The sequence below is a fragment of the Cyprinodon variegatus genome, unplaced genomic scaffold, assembly GCF_000732505.1.
Source record: "Cyprinodon variegatus isolate N-32 unplaced genomic scaffold, C_variegatus-1.0 Scaffold662, whole genome shotgun sequence".
NCBI classification, from domain to species: Eukaryota; Metazoa; Chordata; class Actinopteri; order Cyprinodontiformes; family Cyprinodontidae; genus Cyprinodon; species Cyprinodon variegatus.
The window spans coordinates 160949-186077 of NW_015151115.1; the positions used below are offsets into that span (position 1 = coordinate 160949).

A 25129-nucleotide genomic window follows, 5' to 3' on the forward strand; every position below is an offset into this window, starting at 1 on the left:
GGATGGATGGATGGATGGATGGATGGATGGATGGATGGATGGATGGATGGATGGATGGATGGATGGATGGATGGATGGATGGGCCTTAAGCAGCAGGGAGTAAGTTTGGAAATGCAAATAATTGACATAATTTTTAAGAACTGGAAAATTTGTAAATCAAATTCCAGTCTTTTCCATTTTGCGTGAAAAATTAAACTTTTCCCTGACAGCATCCTCCCTCATGACCAACTGTGACATCAGCATAGGATACCCTAACCTTGGTTTTGGACCACAGAACCATCTTGGCCTTACAATTTCTAGCGGACCTGTAATATGCTGGCCTACATCTAGCAGCATTTGCCTTGCTTAATTGACGTGACGCCACCTGTCATTCAATTCTAGAGGCCAGTCAGCAACTGACCAATCAGCATTATTTATTTGTCCTGCATTGAAAGGCAAGGGCTTTAAAAAAGGACACAGCCTTATATAGGTGATAAAGACATACCTCCTCTCATTGATATAGGCCTGCTACATTTACTCAACTATAAAAGTATAAAAAAAACTTCACTCACAGCAATCAAGACTGCTTCCATTATTAACCTTCCTCTGATATATATATATATATATATATATATATATATATATATATATATATATATATATATATATATATATATCAGAAATAAGGTCTCAGTTATCGTTGAGGCCTACAGATGGCGCTCACAGATTCCAAGAGCAGACTTGGCAGACCCACCCACCAGCAGTGGGTGAAACTGTAAATAGCTTGTTCTGGTTGTTCAGTTGTGACCACATGTCTTTTGTCTCCCATGTCAGCCGTATGTACCCCCCACCCCCCCTCCATGTGATAACACCAGCCCTGAGCCCACCTGTGACACCAGCAGAGCCTCTGCGGAGCATTACCAAACGGCTGGTTAGATTTTAAATACCCAACACAACAAAAGACACAGAAACAAGAAGGTAAACTGTCAAAACAAGGAAGGTGGAGGCATTAAAGTAGTGCTCAGAATTGGATAAGCTAGCCACCCTTTTCTTTGACTTCATACAGTTACGACTAGTTGAAACAATCGTCTCTGAAATGAATGAAGACCACACCCAGCCATGTGAAAGACGAGAAGACGTTGCTGAGTTATACATCAGAGAGAGACAAGGGAGGGTGATCATCCTCTATATGTAATAATCAGAGGCTGTGCGTGGCACATGCCATACCTTTGAACTGTATACGCTGTAAGCTACGTACCTCTTTTTTGCATGAAACTGAAGAGGTCGTCGAGAAACTCTTTCCTTTTGGGGTCTCCATCCAGCTCGTAAAGCTGTGGAAACAGAGAGGAGAGACACGATCAAGCAACAGCTTGGACTTTTTTATGTCAAAAGTCATAAAACATTAGATTACAGAGAACAGAGTGTCCTACTATCACATAATCTATTTCCAGCTCTTTTACTTTGACCATCAGAGTCATGCTTTTATGACGGAGAGAACATTATTTAAGGGAACCTATCGAGGGATTGTAGAGGCAGAAGAAATACAAATATTGAAACACGATTAAATCTATGCCAGTCTTTTAATAGTTTTTTGCAAAGGAGTCAACACATTTAAAAACTCTTTTATTGAAACAAAAATACATAGAGGCCACAGCAACTAAAACTAAAAGGCAATGCTGTTTACAGACGATGGCACTGTGGTTGTACAGGTAGCATCTGGAGGACTGTCAATCTCTCAAATCCTAGATTATGAATCGTTCTGTTGATTCAAATCTGTGAAAAATATATGAACTATCTGCTCAGAAAGAGTAACAAACAGAGAAAATAGAGAGAACTGTAGCTGTTTGTGAATATCAGACAAGAAATATATATTTGTGATATATTTCAAATGCAGCATATCTATTACCGTAATGAAGACTGCAGTTTGACCTCCTTTCCATTCACACGTCAGCTAACGTGTTGTGAGTAACCAAAGTGCAACTGAACTGGCTGATCGCTCCAAAAGCATAATGCAGTTGGATCCTTATGAATGAAAAACAGATTATACAAAATCAGAGAGAAAGACTGTTAGGAGAAGGTCTCCCTGATATAAAGCATACTGATGACTGAGGTGTTTGGAGTGATCACAGTGGAGACACCAGTGAGCATAACAATAACACGGTCTGTCAGAACTGGAGCAAAAATAGAAATGCTTCACTTGAGTGCAACCGGAATTTTAGTCTTAGAGGTTTTTTTTTTAAATCGTTGGGAGACAGGTTTGAAGTCCATAAGCTACCTTATGAACTCAGATCTTAGCTGTGGACTTTTTTTTATCCCTACTTTGGTTCTGTGGCAACTATTACCTTATGCACTTTTGCGTGAGTTCAGTAGTCCAAAGCAAAACCGTTGTTAGATTGGTAAAAATGAGGATAAATGCATTTCAACAAAGATATCAAAATAAGAATAAGATAAATTTGGAATATAAAATGGGATTGAGTTTGAGATGGAAAATTAAGAAATGCTGTGGACCAGTGTTAGTTGATGAGAACCTGATGTGGGTCCAGCTGCCGGCGGGGCCCTGGGCTCCGGAAAGTTCAACGAAAGTGAGCAGTAAAAGTGAGGCGCCCACACTGGGGGAAGTACAGTGGGCCCATTGAGCCTGTGGTTGTTTTTTTCCATTTGCATTGATAGTGAAATATCATGTTAGAGTTCATTCAATCCATCGCGCTCAAACTCAAGGCAAACACTAACCATGCAAAAGTGTGACTATCCTCAGGCTTCAGCCAAGATTTTAGCGACGGCTCTGCACCGGGTAATTAGCACCAACAATATCACGCGAGTGTCTGAGCAAGGTCACACAGTTTCATAATGTTGTATTGAAAATAACCGGTTGTGAAAACACAATGTGCAACTGAGCACCACCGTACAAAACCACAGAAAATAAAACCTGAGCATATTATTACTAGACAGGCATCAGCACAACCCACAGCGAGCAGCAAAGCCACTGCGAAGCCTCATGATGCACTTTCCAACCGAGAGCGTTTGATATCACTTCAGGAAATCACTCACCTCAGCTCGGCGCCGACACAAACAGGCGAAAAGGACAAAAGCTTTAATCTGTTTTGCATGATAGTAGAATAGCTCTTGTTGGATTTTACTTTAAAGTAGGTCATCAGGAGGCATGTAGAGAGTGGACAACATTTGATTGAGAATAAACAAATGGAAAACATCAGTGACTTAGAAAAATTGGTTGTTTCTACCTTTCAGATTTAGTTATTAACAATAGATCAAAGGTAAATAATGTAAAGGTCGTTAGTTTGATTGACAGATGCAAAAAAAAAATCAAATTCAACCCAATTAAGCTCTAAATTATACTAAATCAATTTATTTACTTATGCAAAAAGAATTAATAAAGTGGGTCCATGTGCCTCATCTTCCTTCTTATTTGATACTTCAGTGAAATTTATCCAAGGAAAATGAGTTTGTCTGTCCTGCAAAGACAATTACTTGACATTTTCTAAAATGACTTTCTCAGAGAGAATGAAAATGAAACGACTGTCATCCGACGGCGACAGCCGTGGTTTCCTACCACTAGGTTTGCCCCTGAAAGTCACGTTCAGCCCTCATTAGTGACGCCAGGCGTCCGTAGGTTCTTTTTATCTAGTGGTCAAGAGGAACGGGGGCTGTGAGACCGAGGTGGGTTAAAGTGGACGTGGCGGTGGGGGCGGGTGGGAGCCCACCTAATGTACAAGCCTGTGTGTTTGTATGTGTGTGTTTGGAGGGGGGGGTGTTTTAATTACAGGATGCAGTCATTTTGTGAAGTGCCGTGCCATAAATCTTAGAAATGAGCTCCCATCCCCCATGTTACTACATTTGTTACCTTTCCCTCTTCTCTCTCTCTCTCTTAATCACACCAATAAATATTTGCTCTGGGGTTTTGTTGGAGCCCACTCCCTCTAATCCACAGGATGTAGTGACACAGGATAAGAAATACAAACATCTTAAATATTCTAGGGACCGTGAGCCTGAAAACAAGCCAGTTATTGTTAACAGTAAAAGGTGTGATTCCCATGTGACGACTGTTGTCCGCAGTGATTTTGAAACTATCTGACAAGCAGCGTGTTGATCAGCGGGGCTGGTTCCTCGGCCACCCATTAAGGCTGCTTCATTTTGCAAAGAGTGAATCGTGCTAACGCTCACTAGCATTCTTACTCAAGCATATCAAGTTTCAGGTCTCAGTCAGGGTTAACAGGCTTGGGCAGAGTGCACTCCATCCAAATGCCTCTAGTTTTGTCCTTTTTTTCTCCATAACTTCTATAGAAAGTGGGTCTTTAGCTGCAGAGATCCACATTACATCAGATGCTGACACACTTTATCTAGAGCTTTTAAACTGGTGTTATTTATATGAGAAATGACAGGAGTCGTTGAGCAAAAACAGTAATTATAAAATGCGTGTGCAAGACCCAGTGTGGGGCGCCATTGTGTTGTTGAGGTTACCAGCATCACATGACAGTCCAAAAATATTACAACCAATACTGTGACAGCAGGGGAAGCGCTCCAGCAGCCCCTCACAGAAGGAAGCTGCTACAGAAAATGATCAGATACGTGAATAAACAGTTCAACAGAGAGATCACCTACAAGGAAAGGAGGAAAATGTTGGCTCTCCTAGTAAAGATATGAAGGCCTTGAAATTAATCCCTTTCTATTGCAGCATCATTTTATGGCTTCATCTGACATTTGGGGCAATTTAATATTGTCAGGGAGCCTCTAATTAGTATTCCATGATTTTGTTTAATCAGGGTCAAATATAACATTACACAGAGCTGGATGACTGCTCAGGTTTGTCTCTCAATTAGGAGAGCAAGACGCAAAAGGAAATAAACACAATTCCCATAAATCTCTGCTGAAGACCTTAAGAGATACATATTAGGCTCTTTAATATCTACGGCAAAAGACTTTGGAAGTGATGCAAAAAATATAGTTTATAGTTTGCTAAACTGTATCAGGACTTCAATTGGAATGGCAGCTAATTAGAGGCTCCAGATGGGTCTGGAGGGGACAGCTGGGACAGCTTAGTGGAAAAACACCACATGCCCACTGTGAAGCACAGCAGAGAATTGGTGATGCTGTGGGACTATTTCTCATCTAAAGATACTGGAAATATTTTTTTAGATTCAAAATTACCATAACATCTTAAAGAGAACTCTGATGGCCTTTCATCCCCCCACCACCGACCCTCATATGAATCTATCAGGGTAGGGAGGGCGGCTGCTAGTCCAGATTGGAATAACCTAATGCAGAACTTTGAAAGGGATGAAAGGCTGCACCCAGTAACAGGTTAAAGGAAGGATCATTATTAGGAAATATAAATCAGGCAATCTATTTAGAGCCCTGCCACTGTAACAGTCGATATAAAGTGGTCAAAAGGCCAATTCGTAGAGGAGCTGCAGAAGTGGGATCGCTGTGGACTGAGCAGAACAAAGTTGGCTGTTGGCGTCGATGTTGTAACAGTATATGTAAAGTGTAACACAAAAAGCAGCCAATAGGGATTTTTTTCCAACCGGGCAGCACCTCTATCGCACCACGCCCCTCGCTGTTCAGCTTTGTTAGTCCTACATACGCGCTATATATCCGTCTTTATTGACCTCTCTCTATCGGCTTTCTTTTTTCACTCCTTGTTGTGTCTCTATTTGTCCTCTGTCTCCTATCAGCTTTTCTCTCTTTGTCTCCTTCCCTCTCTCAGTCCCAGGTATATAATCCTTGTGTACATTACACTCGTGACCCCCCTCACCCCCCACCTTGCGTTCAGCACGGCTGCTACCACCCAACAAAATGACTTTTATCAGGCTTACGTGGGTGTGGCCGCTATACGTTTTTCATGTCTCTGTTGTAAGAGAGCTGGGACACCCCAACCCCACCCACCCCCTGCTTTTAGGTTCAACTTGTCAGATAAACAATAAGAAACTAGATAAACGACATGAAACTGGGCCAACTGGTAACGCAGGGTTCACACACCTTGATGAAATCCTCGAGAACAGGGAGTAAAGAGAAAAACAAAACAGAAAATAAGTTCTGCGCTTTAGAAAACTTCAGAAAAACACAGATAAAGACTCTAAATCATATGATCTGGTGAGAAGTTAAATAGATCAACTCAAAATTACCCCCTACAGCAGATATGTGTTATGATGACAGGGCAAAGTTAATCCAGCCAGACTTTAGATTTCACAACTTCTGATAAATAATCATTTGGTGTCTGTTGTCTGATAGTTCCAGGTTGTATGTAGGTCAGCGACTGAACGTCTGCAGATAAATTATAAACAGGCCTTATAGTGCAAACAATCAGTAACCAAAGAGCAGCCTTTACGGCCTCAAAGGCAGCAGAGGTAGGTAACAAAACGTATGTGTGTGTGTTAGATTGTGTGCGTGAGAGTTTGGGGGAGGGTCACTCAGCCATTAATGCAAATGGCTGTCAGTTGTGCTGGCACTAGTGTCACGTAGCACACAATGGAGCCCTGCAACTGAAAACCAAAGCTGAGAGAAGACCCCGGTATCACCTACATGCTCCCTTACACCTGCTGATTGCCTCACGTAAAGGCCAACATACACAGTCATGAGTCTGTTTAGGCTTCTCATTGTTCATTTACAAGTCTGACCTAAATACTGTTGTTTTTAAGGTAAATACATCGGAGTAGTTTTCCAGTAGCTAAAAGGTTTTAATGGTTGAACAGCTTATTTTTTAAGCTTCGTTTACCGACTGACTGCTGAAAACAACAGAAGCTGCCGTATCCAATTCTTTAAGTGCAAGGTGATAACCTCTGGGTTTGTTTTCACCATCCGCTCATTCTCTAACCCCAATGGAAACCTTTAAAATGTGGACAATGCTGAGATCTAATCACCTTTCTCCCCCCCAAACGCATGCAGAGCAGTTTCATAATATCATATTAATCAAGTTCTTAAGAAAGAGCCTAGTATGAACATGTTTTCTACATATGGCCCCGCCTGAGTGGAATGGGAAAAATGCTGCTGTCGCCATAGGTTGTGTTTAGGCGTGACTAAATCAGATTAAGTCAGCTAACTGGTGATGTTAAAAAAAAAAGAAAAAAAAAGCAGATGTTAATGATGATAGGTGGGGTGTCTCCTATTGAGGAGCTAAAATGCACATTCTGACAGTGGAGGAACAGGAGCAGGGGGGATGGGTAGAAGGGGGACATGTGAACACATGATCGGCCATATTCAAACAGCGCATTGTTCCAGGTTAGAGCCCCTTTGCAACTGTCATTAATGTACGGAGCAACCACAACTGGTCAGGCAGGATCGCTTCACTTTTCAAACCTCTCTCACATGGAAAGCTTTTTGACCCAGGGCAAAATACTTCATCCGTGAGCTTCTCCTTATGATAAAGAGACAGGTGTTTCACATAAATAAATGTAAATGAATGAGGAACATATGAAGTTGGCTCTTTGTTACCAATGTCCTTTGCTTAATCATGTATGGACGAGCGTTTCCGCCATTCTGCCCCAACAAGGAAAGGCCTTTTTCTGTAGCAGTTAAACGGACATTTTCATTTTCAATGAAGCAGTCAACGTTTTTTAATCCAGATATGATGTTAGAAAATGTTTCGCTCGGACCAACTGTTTTTGTTAATCTGTAAAAAAAAAAAAAATAAAAAATAAAAAAAGATCCGCCATGCAAATTAAAATCATAAGAAGGCTTTTTTTTCTTAGCAAAAAATTACTAAGTATTTCCACAAATACAAGCTGCAACTTAATAAATAACTAACTAAATAAAACAATGACCTAAATAGAAAATAAGTAAAAAAAAAATCTTGTTTTTAGGTGGATCAATTTTAGAAATTCTGCTCAGAAGAAACCAAACATTTTAAAATAACTTGTTGATATTCGAATTAGATCTTTGACTATTGATTCAAACACCACTAAGCGTCGTCGTTCATCTTTCTAAGCATAGTAATAACTGATGAAGTGAAAAACTTATAGTTCAGTAAAATATTAGAAGGTCTATAGTTCCCTTTGCACGAAAATAACATAAAAAAAGTTAAAAAAACATCCTAAAGCTGTCCCTTCCCCCCTCTTTCCCTCATCGTTTGGGGCTAAAGTTTCGCCACACATTTTTCAGGCAATCGCCGACTAATCTAACAATCAAAGCAGAACTGTGACAAAACGCTCCAACTGTATGTGGTGGTTGCTTTGTGTTTTGAAAGCAGCCAATGTCAGCCTATAGAATATAAAGATAAATGGGAACATTCGTAACCGCACATTTCAATATTTCTCAAACAGCTGGCTCCTTGCACGCTTTGCTTCTAAAGGGATTAAAACTGAACTTAACATTTATCCGAGTTACATAGAAAGCAACCTCCATACATGAATGAAAAATATGTTAAACGTCACAAGCTGAATAGGTTTAAGAATGTCAGCCGACAGGTATAAGTGGACTTGAAAAGCACTGACTCATTAAAAGGGAGAAAAGCTAAATCGGTCTTCGGCTTAATACAGATGTTTAGATCCACAAGCAGGATGTGAGCGTTTCTGTACATTTAAGTATATTCCAGTAACTTCATTTGTTTCACTAATTCAATGGATCAGATTGAGTTTATATCTTACATGCAAGTTGTTTAATATGTGAAATGCTGCACTCAAAAAGAACAAACACATTAAGACCAAATTCAAATTCATTCTGAGTGCGCAGGTGCCTCGTGGTAATTTGCAGGCCTCGAAGACAGACGAATGGGGAATGGTTGCATACAAGGGGATGACATACTAGATGACACTGCCACTCCTCGGCTCATTACATCCAGCTACACCCTTACAAGTCAAGCTCCTATGTAAATACCTACAGAGTTGAATCTATATGAAGGATGACGCAGGGTTTGACTGCCGTTGAACCGCCTATTTTCATGGTCACTTGGTTTATTTTTTATAAATAGGCACGTTTGGCTCTTTTTTTCAGTGTTCATATCTGAAAAGTAAAATAAAATATTGAAAGTAAATCACTGTGAAAAATGTTTGCTGCTGCTTCTAGTCTTGATTACTTTTGCTTACAGGCTTTTAGGCTTTATAAGTACGGTATCACTCAGAATAAGAATTAATCTCTCTTTTTTAAATTAACCTGCAATATGAACGAGGTAAAGGTTTGGAAATTAATTGATTTAATCTATAAGAGGGAATTAAGGCTGTTAAAATATTTAGCTAGGATTTATTTTATATTAAGGTGTAAAACAACTAGATAGATGAGGCAGATACACATTTTAATCTATATTAACGGGCCACCATAACACGCCATTTTAAAGAATCTATCTTCATTTTCTCTGAACCCCTACCTGACTCCCATCCCCCTACCAGCACAATTAAGAGAAAAAACAGATCTGGTAGACTTCAGGGGCACTGCATATTGCTTTATCGACAAGCAGGATCAAAGACATCATAATCACAAGTGACCACCTGACCCTGTGAATTAAAGTACATCGAACGAGGAAGAAGAGCCGGCAGCTTTGTCAACACAAGCAGATGCCGCCGCGACTTACTTAACTGATGCCGCGTTATCAGCGACTCACACGTTTACCCACAAAAATGACAGAGAGGATAAGCAAGAAAGATGAGAAAAGCAAGAGTGAAACTGATGCAATGGCTGGAGCTTTTGAATAAAACCACATACTGGAATATGCCGATGATATCACAACAGCTAAACCATACCAACACATTCATAAATAGCCTTTGGCAACAACCCCCTTAGGTTGATAATGAGCAGATTTATGTTGTGTGGTTTGCAAAAGGTTTCACAGCTTCCCTTTCACTTTAATTAGATTAAAAATAAACTGGAAAGATACATTAAATTAGAAAAACTAAGTTAAGAAAAATATGGCGTTAAAACACCTTTTTCTTTAGGAAGCGTGATGTTATTAGTGACACCTGTTTTTTCTAAGGAGAACCTAAGGGTCTGAGATTTTAGCGTTGACTTCCCTCTGTGGGGTTTTTATTTCCAGAGTCAAACAAGGCTGTTTTAGCTTCTTGTTGTGGTGACTTTAAACACTTTGTTCTGGAGTGAACAGCTGCTGTTAGCTGAAGTTAAAACTTTATGTTAAGATAAGCCACATAGTCTGTATGAGGATTCTGCTATAGTAGTGGTTCACTTATTATATGTTAGATTTTTTTTCTTATCCTTTTTATCTGTCTTTCTCACAAAGAAACCCCTAAACCCAAACTTTATGTTCTCTCTTTTTCTCATCAAAGTCGGTTATAGATGATAACGTTTTACTGTGACTTACCGTATGTGCACCATTCATCCCTTTGTCAGGAAATCTGGCTCAGATTGTCTGCTTGACTGGTTCTATCCTAGACAGGACCACTTCAGGAGCTAGTTTAGCCTTACCTTTGCCAACATAGAAAGTATTTATAGATCAGTACTTCTCTTGTATCTCTGCTTCTGTCTCCTTGAACCCCAGGCGGCCTCGGCAGATGGCAGCTCACACAGAGCCTGGTTCGGCTGGAGGTTTCTTTGTTAAAAGGGAGTTTTCCTCTCCACTGTCACTGCATGTGTGTTTGGTGTGAAGGATTGCTGAAGAGTCAATGAAATTAACTGGTTTGCCTTAGATAGAAAACTTTGCATCTATCTGACTGTATGATCTGGTTGAATTGTCTCTGTAAAGTGTCTGCAGATTATATATGTTGTGAATCGGTGCTATATAAATGAGCCGAATTGAATCTAAGTACAGCTGGATTAACAATTCAGATGTCTTTGAAAATTTCAGAACAAGGTTTAGCTCACTCAAGTTAAAGTGCAAAATCAACGTTCTGGTTCATTAAAAGTAATTATAGATGCCTGAATACACTACATGGGAGGGACCAAAATTCAGTTAAAAGCGCTTAACAAACTCCTAAAAAATCCCATTCTTAAACAAAAAAAACAAAAAAAAGGATTAGTGTTTTATATTCGTGTGGACAGTTTTACTGACACTTTAAGTAAAGGTGTGTGAAAACCACTAAAGCAAATTGAACTTTTCTGCAGAACCTTTATATCATACTAAATAAGTTTAGCAATAGCGAGCATTATTTTTAGTTTTGACCTTATTAACCATCCTGCTTAATACAGATGATAATCGGATATTTGCAGGCAGCCTTGTGTGTTTTTATAGTTCCTGTTTTTTGTTTTTAAACCATTCTATTATTGTATATATGCCCAACTTTGGGTGAGCAGCTGTTTTCTTGCTTCTGTCACCTTAGTTATAACAATCAGCGCATATTTGCCTTGTGTGAGTGGCCTTTTTAGTCAGTCCTTCACAGAACTGGAAGAGAATTAAACCTTCCAATTTCTACATGTTGTTCTTAAAAGATTGTGGTCAAATTCAAATGTAAACTATAATTTAACACATCTATTTTAAAGAAGAAATGTCTGCACATTCATCCATTGGAGGTAGAAATTAAAGATTGTATACTTTGGAAAAAAAAAACAGAATGATTATGCTACTAATAACAGCTGCATTTCCTCTTAGGTTCCTCCCTAAAATATATGCCTCTTTATTAGATGTGCTAATAAATGTGGAGGGTGATGATCACGAGACCCTGAACCAGAATAAGCACTACCAAATGATTATGTACACTCCAGTCCTGACTGCTACTGCTATTTGCTCTGGAATCAGAAAGAAAAAAAAGCAGGTTTTCCCAGAACTCTGAAAGTCTGATGTATGTTTCTAACCACAGATCTAATGAGAAGGAACCCAGTGTTGGATGCCCAAACTGAGCGAGGCGAGGCTCAACAGACATAGAAGGAGGGGAAGTGGGTGTAACACCAATTTCAGATCACGCAGTGATGTGTGATACCACACACAGTAACAGTTACTTGATGAGAGGGTTTCTGCCACATTTGACTAAATGAAATGACTTTATATATAAAAAGTAGATGTCGCAAGCCTGTCCTTCCCCTAAATGGATGGAAAGCATCTGATCCAGATATTCATCTAATGAGACTGTGTGTAGCTGAAAGTATTTATTAAGCGCCACCACAGATGCCGTGATAACGTTTGTCTGAAGGCAGACAGATGGAGGCAAAGATAACAGAGGCAGTAGTTTCAGAGGGTTTTTAAATGGTTCAGACAAAACAAACAATGGTTAGAAAAAGTTTATAAAGGGGTTAATATCAGGTGGACCTAACCATGGTGAGTCTGCTACAGGATAGGTTATTTTTTCCCTCAATCTGAGTGATGGATAGACAGGCAGGTGGGTCTTTTGGTTTACAGCAATGACTTCAAAAACAGATCTGGCCCACCCTGCCTCTGCAGGGCAGATAGCAATCCATGGGGCTCACCAGAGAGGGAGCTCCAGTCAATATGTAGACACACAGGAATCTGACCTGGAGCAGCCGCTGGGTTTTTCTTTTCTAACCAGCAGAATAATCCATCTTCCTGTTTAAACATTTATGCATCTGACTTGTAGAAGAGTTTGAAACGTACATAATGCATCCATGTTTGTAAGCAAGCCCAATCCTGTTTGCACAACGGCACCATAACTTTCACTGTGTTTACATGTCCTTTAGACATGATGGATCTTATTCACTGCAAACATCCATGCTTGTCACTGTTGATATTTCTTAGCCTGCATGTTTAATTGCATCTACAATATGTCTCCATCTAAAAAACTCTATAAGAACCTAAGCCTTCTTGTTGACATGGTGCAATATCTTAAGACAGAAGGCTCTCTTATCAGCTCCTACTAGTGTAAAAAAAAAAAAAGGAGAGACTATTTGAATCCATGCCATTAGCAGTTAAACAGCCCAGACTTCCTGCTATGTCCACACAATCGTAAAAGGTTGGTTATTATCAAAGAGACAGGACAGAGGAGACATAGTGATGGCACCGGGGCCAAATGTGCCAATTATTGATTAAGCCACAAGCCTAAGCTTTAACGATATGAAAAAGGTGCCCTGCTTCGAAGCCTGTGCGACCTATTGACTCCTCAGACTATTACAGCCGCATTTCAAAACATGCATATCTATTTTCCAGCTTTTCTTCATATACGGACAAAGAGCAGCTCAGACCTTGAAAATGTGCTGCTAAGTAGCTTTATCTATCTTTGACCTATTTCTTAATTGATTCCTTCAAGCAAGAAAGCTTTCAACACTCGCCACCTTTTCAGAAGAATATGAAAGTAAAAGCGCAAAGAAGTACAGCTTTTGTTCCCCTGAATGGCTACCGCTGGGTCTTTGTATGAGGGGGATGTCACTTAGGGCTTTGTTTATCGATAATTTGAACTGTCTCCTTCTCATCTATATCTGTGTTTGCACAAAGAAACGAGGCAACACTTACCGGATAAAACTCATGGCTTGAAAAGATGAAGAAAACAAGCTTTTTTTCTTGCAGAAAGACATGGATTTAAAAAGTCTGCATTTCCTTTTAAGGTTTTTGCAATGTCAAAACAAAGTGAGACTATTATGAAGCATTTCAAAAAGATTTCCACACCTTTAAACTTAGGTTTCTTATAAAGAAGGGGAATCATTGTACCTTTTTGCAGTCTTAATCTGTTTTTCAAAATAACAAATAGGTGCCTCTCCTTCATACAACCCATCAACCAGGGTTACCAGCTACAGAATGGGCTTTGTGGTTCCAGGCAGTGATGCCTGGATACCATATTGTTTGTGGCACCAGTCAGCCACAAGATTTAAAGGATTCATACTTGAAGAGAATATGGAAGATCTTCTGCATGCCTGAAACTCATCGAAAAGATAGAAATTGGTAAGAAAAATAAAACCTGCATTGGAAAAACTGCAGACATTTCGGGGTAGTTCTGGTTTTCTCTAAACGTATCAACAGTCTCCCCCGTTTTCAAAAGGCTAGCTTTGAAATATTGAAGGATTTTCTTTAAGAGAACACATGCAGATTGGCACTGTGTGATTTCCATTTAATGTTTGGCATTCATTATTTTCATTACCTTGAATGCTCTCTTGTCTGGTGTCATACATAGCAGGACTTTACTGTTTTCTGGACAAATGTTTATTTATTGGCTGGGATGCATGAACCTTCTTTTCTCTTTTTCCCCCGTTTTAAGCCACCTCCCCCTAAAGGCCTGGAGTGAGAAGGTTAGTATTTTACTCTGGTTAAATTGAGTGAAAGCAAAAACCGAGTCCCTCTGAGATTTACAAACTGCTAAAACTTTAATTATTTTGAAAGCGCAATTAATTATCCAGCCCTAATCCCTCAGATTGTGACACGTTTAAATGAACCCCAACATGTACTTCTAGATAAAATTAAAAAACTTCTGGTGGCACAATAACCACAACCGCTTCAATGAAACAGCCTACACACAGGGAGATATGGTGCTGGCAACATCATGTTGGTGGGTTACCAACATCAGGCTTCAGATGACTGGACATTTTGCCAAGTTAGATGAAATCATAACCGTTTGAAGTTATCAGTCAGTTTTGGTCCAAACCTTCAAGTGTCTGAAAGAGATAATGTTTTTTCAATACCATACTGTTGCCAAGCACTCATTCAAATCAAGTGGTTTCACACTAAGAATGTCCTGTAATGGTTTGGCCACAGTCCTGAACTGAATCTGACTAAAACATCTTTGGTGTCACTTCCAGAGGGATGTTGACAAAATATGTTTTTACAGTCTGGTCATTTCTTATCATTTCCTTTAAGCTTAGGGGAAAGCCTAAATAAAAGTCTCACTCCCCGAAAGATAGCTAACTTCAACCTTTACACAATCTTTGTTTACATTCCAGCCCCTCCGGTCCATAGTGAGTCCCTGCCAATTTCCAGAATCCCCATGGCTGTACAGTTTCTGACATCAGGCCCATGCAGCATGCTTGTGCTTGGACACGTTTCAAATGCTCTGCAGTGCTTCGCAGTTAAAATGACTGTTTACTACATGCTCTACTTGGCTGCGATTCAAAGCGGCGTGCCAAGTGAGGGACTTTTTCCTGTTGCCTCAGTCACACCTATAGTCTTTCCTCCTGCGCTGCTCCTTTCCTTAAAACAGGAAGACTTTCAAACTTCTTCCAAATCCAGCTCGCTCTGGTTTTAACCCACATTTAACCTTTTGTTTTATGAAGATATAACCAGGACCAATAAAACCATGTGCTTATTAACCCCGAGCTTTTCCAGTGACAACACGAAAAAACAAATAAAAAATGCCCTCTCTGCAGAATATTGCAAGCCCTTCAGACTGAAATGAGCTATCAGGGACTCTGCAGTCCCTGATTATGGGCTTTATTAACCTTTACACTGCTCTGGAGATAATGAGAAAAATCGTGGGAAATAGAAAAGAGAAAAAAATAGATATTGAGTAAAATACAAGTCAAAAACATTTCAGAAGAAATGATCAAATCAGTTAATTAACTAAATCTCTAAAACAGAAGCATGAGACGTTTTTATCGGTACAAAAAGATGTAGCAATACTTAGCATTACTAATATGGCAGCATTAAAAGTTTTTCGTTATTAAGCTTTCTCTGTATTATAGTACTAATTGACTCAAACCATGCCAAGTAAAGCAGTAAGTAAGTAGTTGTTTTAAAACCCTAAAGCTGATATATCTATACTAGATGTGTATGGGGGGTGTTCTAGCTCATGCTTATCAATGAACGAAGACATATTTTCCTTGTGGTGGACTTTTTAAAAAATCTTACAATAAAGGTAAGATCCAGAATTGGAAATCTTACATCATTACTGGTTGACATTGGTTATTTTTGCTGTTAAAACACGAACAATGGATTTAGTATGCAAACATGTATTTTCATAATTATTTTATCACATGATCTGTAAATAGATGTAGAAATGGGATTGCTGTTACTCATGTAGTCCTTTAAGTGGGTCATTTTTTAATATTAAACTAAGTTCCATTTAAAAACAAATAACCTTAATTGTGAGTTGCACTTAAAGAATAGTAAAACTTTCCCAGTAACATTTTTCCCTAATATAACCAATAAGGTAAAAAGAAAAAATGAAAATAAAGTTCAGCATTTTATGTGCTTCACCAACCAGCAGACAAAGAAACATCTAAATTGTTCAATAAGTTGCGAACTACTTTTTTTTTTAGCATTAAACTCAAATTAAATAGAAAAGAACAAAACTAAAAATAATGTATTATGAAATGAAATTAAAAAAAGTCTTCATTTTTGATAAAATATGTCTACTTTATTGGAAACGATGTTCTTAGATAACTGAAAAACAAACCTAATTGATGCATTTGACAGGAATTCAACGTGGGGAAGGGGCAATGCTGTGTCACCTTGTAGCCATAGGAAAGTATGACAGACATGTTTCCAGTTTTGCCTCCTCTCACAATATTCACAGCTTCTTTGAAATGAATGGTTTAAGGTAATATTAATGATATAAAACTAGAACTGCTTCCTAAAGGCAAGAGGAAACAACTAACCTAAAGGAAACAAAACAACAACTCATAAACGTGGATCAAAAGGTTCCCCTACAGTGGATTATAAACTCAACATGCACTTATCAGACAGCTGTATCAGCGGAAACCTGATGGGCAATCCCAGTAAGTGTCGCTCCCAATTGGCTCTTATTCCTGTTACACTTCCTGTAGTCCCTAACAGCCCCCTCCCCCTGCTCATTATGTGTGTGTGTGTTGGTCAGAGCAATTTAATGTTTAATGCCAACCCCCTCCCTCCATTTCAACTGATCATGGTGAGTGCCATGAATTTTTAAAGACATCCCTACTTTACTGTCCATCTGGGCTCCATCTGTCCAGCTGCTGGTGTTTAAAGCAGACAGAGACATGGTAGACTTCAAAGGCTCTGTGTGGCCTCTGGTTAGCTTCTGGCCTGAAGAAGATATTGTTTATAAAAGGGAGGGGGCAAGGTATTTGGTCATGGATGTGTAGGAGCACTGAACAAGTCTAGAAAACTAGCCGATGGGTCTGATTTATCAAGTATCTAAGAAATGAATGCTGGTAAAGGAGTAAAAAGAGGCTATAATAATATGCCTAAAAGATCTGGTTAAACAGAAGAAATACTAATGTAATAAAAAGGTTTTAATCAAAGAATGATCATCGCTTGTTTTGTGTATTAAAAACCAGGCAAGTGTTCATTTAACAAAATTCAAAAAATGTTAACTTAGTGTAAATGGTTTGTCTCAGCAGGATCTTTAAACACACGTGTAGGAATGTATCTTTAGTTCACAGGTCAACCTAAAAAGTTGATCAATAAGCTGCTACTGATCCAGAATTCTGCTGCCTGCATCCTCACTAAAACTAAGAAAATGGAGAACATCATCCCAATTCTAAAGTTCTTGCACTGGCTCTCCATATCTGTAAGAATAGACTTTAAAATGCCTCTTGTTAATCTATAAATCACTGTACGGCGTAGCATCAAAATACATTACAGACTTGTCCTTCATATGAACCACCCAGACCTCTCAGGGCTTCTGGTTCAAGTCTTTTCTGCACCCCAAAACCAGAACCAAACATGGAGAAGCAACTTTAAGTTTTTACATTTCACTAATTTCGAAAAATCTCCCAAAAAAGGTAAAAGCACTGAAACCCTAAATTGCTTGAAGTCAAGATTAAAAGCCTATTTGTTTGGAGTGGCTTTTGACTGTGCTATCAATAATTCAATAATTCGTGTTTATTAATGATTTAATTACCTTATTGTCACTACTGCGTACTTTTCTTTGTGGGGTTTTACTGATGTATTTCTTTTTAAATGCACAGCACTTTGAATCGTCTTGCTACTGAAATGTGATAAAAAAAAAAAAAAAAAGACGTGCTTTGCTTCTTCAGTATATTTTACCCAGAGGGAAAATAAGTATTGAATACGTTAAAGTTTTCCATGGAAACTTTTTTGTTTTGATGGCATGAAACCGCCATAAAACTCGTAACAAATGTTTGTAACAACCTAAATAATTCACACACGCACTGAAATCAAGGTGAACCAGTTTTATAGGGAAATGCAGAAGGAATAATTAAGACCGAAATTTCCTTGCTAACCACAGCTTCATTAGGACCTGCATTGTTGTTACTTTGGTCCTCCACCCAAACCGTCTTTACATATTAAAATGTTCTGATTGTCTCTTCTATGATTTCGGATTTTTAGTTCTTTTGGGACTGAATTTAGCTGATTGGTCATCTAGCTATTTTATTCTACGTTTCAAAAACCTCTCAAAGTTTTTCTGGATGTGTTTGAATCATTGTGCTGCTAGAAAACCCTCCTCATCTATGAATTTATCTTCTGATTTTTATAAAGAGTATATTGTACATTTTAATGCCCTTACTTTTTATAGTTGAATGAAGTGTATCGCTGCGAAATGCGAACTGTCCCATCACATAATGTTCCCATCTCCAAATCTCAATGTTAATGTGGGCCTCCTGTACTGGCACAGCCAAGGGCATCACTTTGTTTTTACACAGAAAATTTGTTTCAGGTAATTCCTTGTAGACTCTTGTATCAGAAATCTGGAGGGGGGACCCTGTCTTGGCTGGTTCATGGTAAAATAATGAGCTTGCACTTTTGTGGTTCTGACTGGAAAATGCAGAAGTTTAGAAATACGCCTCTTAATCTCATCAATATATTTTGCAACAGTAAGGTTTTTGAGATAACTCATGGCTTTTATTCAACATGACAAGCCACTTTGCTGAGAAACTGATATTGTGAGATTGTTTTATAGTTCCATAATAAGGAAAAATACCAAATAATAACACATTTCACTAAGAAGTGGGGATGCTTTTTATTTACTTTCAGATTTTTACTGTTTTTCTAAAAGTTTTATGTTTTTTAGACCTATTTTTCTTCACATGTTCTGTTCTTATTGCGCATGCAAAGCTTAGAATTTATCCTAAGTGTTAACTTATTCTCTTATGTTCTCCTTTGTATGTTTGGTTTACTTCAACTCTTTAAATGTCAGATTGACATAAACTAGATACATATTTATTAACTGAGGAAAAAATTTAGTGCTCTTTTTCTCCTTGCTGTATCTAGTTTAAAAAAAGATTAAAGGCCTTAAAATATGAGTTTCTTTAAGACTTTCACTCTATGATTTGTTTGTTAGGCTAAATCCAGATAAAAAGGTTCAAATCTTATAATTTTCAGAAAACTAAGAAAGTTGTTTTTGGAAAACTATCACATTTTCTTAAAAGCCTTTCTGGGTTTATTAATGGTACTAAGTTTATTTTGTTGTTTTTTTTCTTGCTGCTAATCTAGTTTGTACTGAAATTGCTTTACTTCTCTTAGAGTCAGATATCTATATAGAGTTTAGATACCAAGAACAGCTAAGTGGTATCACACTCGTATCACTGAAATAACGCAACCAGACACGCAAATCAGTTTCATTTACAAATGAATCAAACAGCACTGGCATAATTTGATATCTGCATTAAGCCCTGCTGCTTATTTAATTCTCTCAGCTCCCTGCCCCGGCCAGATATCGCAGTGCTGGCGAAGGGCCTTGAATACTTTTGATTAATTCCCTTAAAGCCACAGTGTAATCGGACATTGAGCAGGCTGCACCACTTGGCTTAATTTAGTCTGACATTTCAGTAGTGAGTGGAGAGTGGAGGAAGGTGGCGGGATGATCCAACAGGAATGCAGGTTGGGATTTGCCAATAAGTCTGTGCAGCGCACAGCCTGGAGGCATAACGACAACCTCCAATTTGTTTGGTTTGGCTGAAAGTTTCTTCCCCTGCAGCTCCCCATGGATGGTGAAAACATAGAAAAGAACTTCAAGCAGAACTTAGATTTCTTTATGTAATAACAGAATCAAATATATTTTGGATTGTATTCATCCCAAGACACCGTTGTTAGTGTGCAACATCCACAAACTTTATCTACATTTTGTAAGCACCCTTTAACTTGTCCCAGCATTAACATAAGACTGCAACTGGCAGTTTACAGTTTGGAAGAGTGCTCAGGGCTGATAGAGGCATGCAAAGTTTCTGCTGAGGATCTGAGGTTCCTAGCAGCCACATTATCACCCTCCATCAGTCACATTCCTGCAGCCTCCACCCATCTGCCCAAAATAAACTGTACCGTCTTAACCCTTCCTCCCCACCCACAGCCCTCCAAATTATTTGATCAGAGAACTACTTACACACATGTAAATGTCAACACTTTAGCATTAGAACATACAAGAAATTAAACTATCAACACATTTAAATATTATTACTATGGAAAAAAGATTTTTTGATACAAAACCAATATATTTAGATCAGAAAATCCACAATGTCTATAAAATAAAAGATTTAAATATGGCCAAAACACTTCAACAGATAAGGTTTGTGCAGCCAACATGAATTCCTTTGCAGAAAAAAACAGCCCTGCTTCCAACAATGCAAGTGGGTTTTTGTTGACTTGCACCTTCAGGCGCTGGAGAGATAATGAAATCCGATCATCAAGCCCAGACTGAGAAACTGACCCGAATGTCAGTTAGGGCAATCTTAAAGCCTCCGTTCATGTGAACATTTGAGTTTGAAAAGAAAGCAAAGAGACAGCAAATAATGATGTGTTTTAGTTTCAGGAACTGTAAAACAAAATATGACTTCTCAGATAACTTTATGAATAAAAACGATGCTTAATGTCATAAAATGGCACCCCAAAACACATAATACATACCGTATATACAGACATGTAACAACTTACTGGGTACTGCAGTAATTATTGAAATACACAATAAATGTCTGATTTTCTTTATTTAATAAAAGTGTTCCTTTCTAACTTTTTTTTTTCAATCTAAGCATTCATCCATCAAATGCAAGAGAAATTATTTTTGTTAAGTCTTCTTGGATGAGTATAATTGGCTCTAAGGTGTCTACAAATGCTAACAATTTAAACAAGCAGATGGCTCCTAAAGTTGGTGAAATACTGATAAATATATTTAAAGAAAATATAAACTGCTTTTGGTAAATCTACAGCTGCTAAAATATGTGAATAAAAGGGTTAGAATTTGGTTTAAGTGGAGCATATTGAAAAAAAACATTTATATATTCTTAATTAGAAATAAGTTGTAGATTTAAACTGTGTAAAAGACAAAAAAAACAAACAAACAAAAAAACAGAACAGAGAAATCATAAAGATTCAAAATATTGCTACAAATATATATATATTTTTTTTTCCACAAAAAATCTCAAGTGTGTGAAGGCTAAGACCAAAAACCAGTACTTGATGCTCTCAGGTGACACTGAATAACCAAATGGATTCAAATGTCTTGAAAAACCATTGCATCACAAAAAGTCTGGCTTTGCATCCAGAAACTTCACCTGAAACTGTATCGCAGAAGCAGATGGATGGAAATCCGCCCTGTGCGGCCTCACCGTCATGTTCTACAGACACAAGCCCTTCTTAGAAAAAGCCTGGAGATGCTAGATGCTTGTTTTTAAGTTATATGGTGCATCATTGCGTAGAAAAAGGAAGGAAAGCCAGTGCTTGATTTACTTTTTTAGGGTATAGTGCAGTAAGAAAACAAGGATTCTGTATTTGTCCACACCAGACAGGTTGGGGGGTGGGGTTAAACGTCGGAATATTGCTGCTTGACTAAGACTTACTTGGGGTTTCTTTAAAAAACAATACCTCATGAAGCCCTGTTTAATTTATCATCAAAAAATGAAACAAAAAATAAATAAATATGCAAATATAGCAAAAACAAATGTGGGGGATTGTGGATTAAAATAGTCTGACTTTTATAGAGGACTGGGAAGAACTTGTTGGCTGATAACATAAGAAGAATTATTTCCAGGTTGAAACAGCCTAGTAGAAGACATAACAAACAAGTAGGTACAAAGGAGCCCAAAACAGAACTTTTTCATCTTTATGTGTGGCAAAAAACTAACCTTGTACACGACCCTGAACAGACTGCAACTACAGCGATACATGATGGTGGCAATATCATGCTGAGAGCAAAGCATAAAATCCCAGGAAAAGACATAGAGGTTTGTGACTTCAACACAAACAAATGTGAAAAAGGATTACTTTTCCAAAGCACTGTAAGCTGGATGTGTTTGAACTAAAACACTTGTGAAGATGCAGGATTATCCGATACAATACAGAGCATTACCTGTTCTCTGTGGCATAAAGGGGAAAGTATATTTCCCCCCTTATAAAAGCAGGAGTAGCAGACTGAATGGAGTCTGAAAGAGGTGAAGCACAACATTAAAGCGCGCTCGCTTCTTCTCATTATTAATGAAGTCGCTATAAAAGTAAACCTTCCAGCTCAGCACTTTGGCTGCATCAATGCAGGGCTCTTTTAGATGATAACTGCAACATAATTTGTTTTACTGTTTTGCAGATATTTCAGCGTTGTTGCCCATCTTGCGATTGCACGCAGTATGGTATCGCAGCGACATCGCTTTAATATTTCATAAACGCACGAGGCTTTGTGGCCTCATAGAATAAAAAAAGTGAAAAGATGGAGTATATATTTAACAATTATATCCATCCAAAAAAAGCAACGAAGAAACCACTTGTTAGGTTTAGAAGAAAAAAAGGAAGCAAAATAAATATACAATCCAGACAAAAAAAAGAGAAAATCAGCTACTTTGATGTGTGGGGTTTGAATTATCAGGAGGCACTCAGTGGTTGTTATAACAGACTATAACTGCAATTACAGCTCATTGCTATAATCATACAAAGCAAAAATAGCCGTGTGAATGTGAGAAATGTGCATTTCTAATATACAGTTTTTTTGTTTTCTTTTCTTATCGGTCGTCTCTGCATCAATGATGAGATAAAAAATATTTAAAAGTTAATCTTTAATGATCTACAGATTGAGAAAGATGAAAACACGCTTAGGTGCCAAATGTTCCGAAGACAAATCTAATCCACTACTGAATGAAGCTTGATGACAAAATTGCCCTGTATGTCATACCTGCCACATGAAATCTGAGAATACCCTGTCAGGGCGCTCACAGAAACCTTCACATAGGGAGGGGTGGGCTATTTAGAGAAGCGGAGTATAGGTTTTAGGGGAGTTATATTCCACAAGGTCTGTAATTTAAAAAAAAGGGCCTTAAATTACAGAATCTATAGTTAGGCTTGATAAAAAAGCCTGTATAGGCTGCATGCAATGTGGCTAAAATAATTCACTGCAGACTTGCAGACTGTCTCAGTGCTGAAAATGCACCAAAAGTTAAGAAATGTGATACAAGGACCAGCCCATTTCTCACAATGATCATTTTTATGGTTGGAAATATTGCAACAGACCATGATAGTGTTTGCAATTCAATGCGCCTCCCATTATGTAATAATAAGCTTCATAAAATGGTGGCTCACTACGTGCCAAACATGAGCATGTATATATAGGAGATGAAAAACAGGCTCTGGCGCAGAGGAGGAGGCATGCTTACAGGAAAGACATTTTTATAAACTGAATCAAGGACACTAAAAAGTCCATCTGCAACTTTAGTGATTGCTTGAGGCTGCAAAGGTCAGTCTTCTGATAAATCTTTATCCGGTTTTTAAGAGAAGAAAAAGATAACATTCCAATAAAAATCATCTTTATAACAGTGGGGATTTTTTTTTTTATATCCTGATTTAAACTGCTGTTAGATTGAAGTTTTCTGTCAGTCTCTATTAACTGACAGCAGTCTTCCATCTGAACGGAGCTGCTGACAGCCTTAAGTCTTGCCATGTAAACAGGCTGTCTTATTTCACTCAGGCCTCCCTCATAATATCCAACCCACTGGCATGTTTACAGTAAACTCCTGCACGGTAAAGCTGTTAAAATGCTCCCTGACCGACCCACCCCCCACTCTGCTCTCAACTACGCCTGATCCTCCCACTCTAACCCATTTCAAGAACAAAAAAACTTTTACTTGTATTAACCCCTGTTAAAACTAATTTTCTACTTTAAAAAAAAAAAAGTTTGATTTCCTATTAATTGCTTTGACCAAATACAGTTCAATCTATAAAAAAAAGGTTAATAAAAGTTCATATTTTAGGGAATACCAAACCATTTCATGGGCTTATTTTAGGGAATACATAGTGAGTTACAGCTAAATCTAACCTGGGAGTAAGTAGTTCTGGTGGGGAGGGGAAAAAAGGGCTTTTATTAGACCAGGAAATTTAAAGAATGGTTCCTGTGAGAGGGTCAGGTGGTAAAATGCGGTTTTTAGCTGCCTGGCTCCTACCCTGTTCAGATTTCACCATGTGTCTCATGCAGGTTTAACATGAGGAGGATGAAGGACAGATGTGGCTCTAACAGCTGACCATTGGAAATGACAGAAGCCATGGTTCTCCACAATGACTGAACAGGAGGTTGTATGGCGGGGGTTGCCCCATTTCTGCCTGCTTGTCTCTCGTTTCGTCACCAGAGCTACTTGCAAAACTTTCTTTTAATCCGCTTGATGCACGATTTCTCCTCTTAGCCCTCTTCTTCATCTTTCTTCATTCATGCGTCGTATTCCACTCCTGACACCATGTCACGTTGTTTTTTTATTAACAGGTATGTATCACACAGAGCTACCGTGAGGGACCGGACACCCCCTTTATATTCTATTGCTTTTCAAAATAAAAGGCGTCACATAGCTTTACACCACACTAAAACAAGATGCATGCAGGAGTAATTGCACGTACACAGACAACGCTGCATTTCACTGCCATTTTCCACCATTCTACACCGGGACAATACTGGTTTCTACGGGTTGACTTTTCAGTTTGAGTAATATGTAGAAAAAATGAAAACATGGAGGTGTTAATTTATCATTATTATTATAAAAAGGTATTCCAGAGAGCTTTATCTCAACTTAAAAAAACATTGATAGGTCTCTCAGAGGCAACGGTCTGTCTCAAGAACAACAAGTCAGACAGCAGATAACAGAAACTCCAGATTCTTCCCACCAGACGACTCTGCTTCAAGGAGAGGTGGGGTCCAGTGGCAGATAAGAATCTCCACAGGAAACACGCTAGCTCTGCTAATGGAAGTAGAATAGAATAATCCTTTGTTTGTTCTTCAAACGGGAAACTTCAGTTCATTAGGATTCCATTAATTCACTTTTTTGGAGTTTTTTTTTTGTCATTATTTTTATCTATATTTGATCATGACAGCTCAAGTATGACTCAAATGAATTAAAAATTCAGGAAACATCTCTCTTTTTATATGTCACTTGAATGTTCTGTAACGTTTTAACAGCAGACAAGAAATTAAACAGTAATTGGTTGATCTTAAATTATGTGTAATGATTAGAATGCTGGAAAAAAAAACTATGCATCCAACCCACTTGT

General features: G+C 38.3%; 1 protein-coding gene across 2 annotated transcripts in view; it reads right to left on the minus strand.

Annotated features, from left to right (window-relative positions):
* The window catches only part of arid3a (AT-rich interaction domain 3A), a 56668-nt gene that overhangs the window by 8402 nt on the left and 23137 nt on the right, over window positions 1–25129 (minus strand). For both annotated transcript variants that reach the window (XM_015393915.1, XM_015393914.1), the window contains exon 4: window positions 1238–1310. In XM_015393915.1, coding sequence (XP_015249401.1) covers window positions 1238–1310 — 73 coding nt within the window. The remainder of the gene's footprint in view (window positions 1–1237; window positions 1311–25129) is intronic.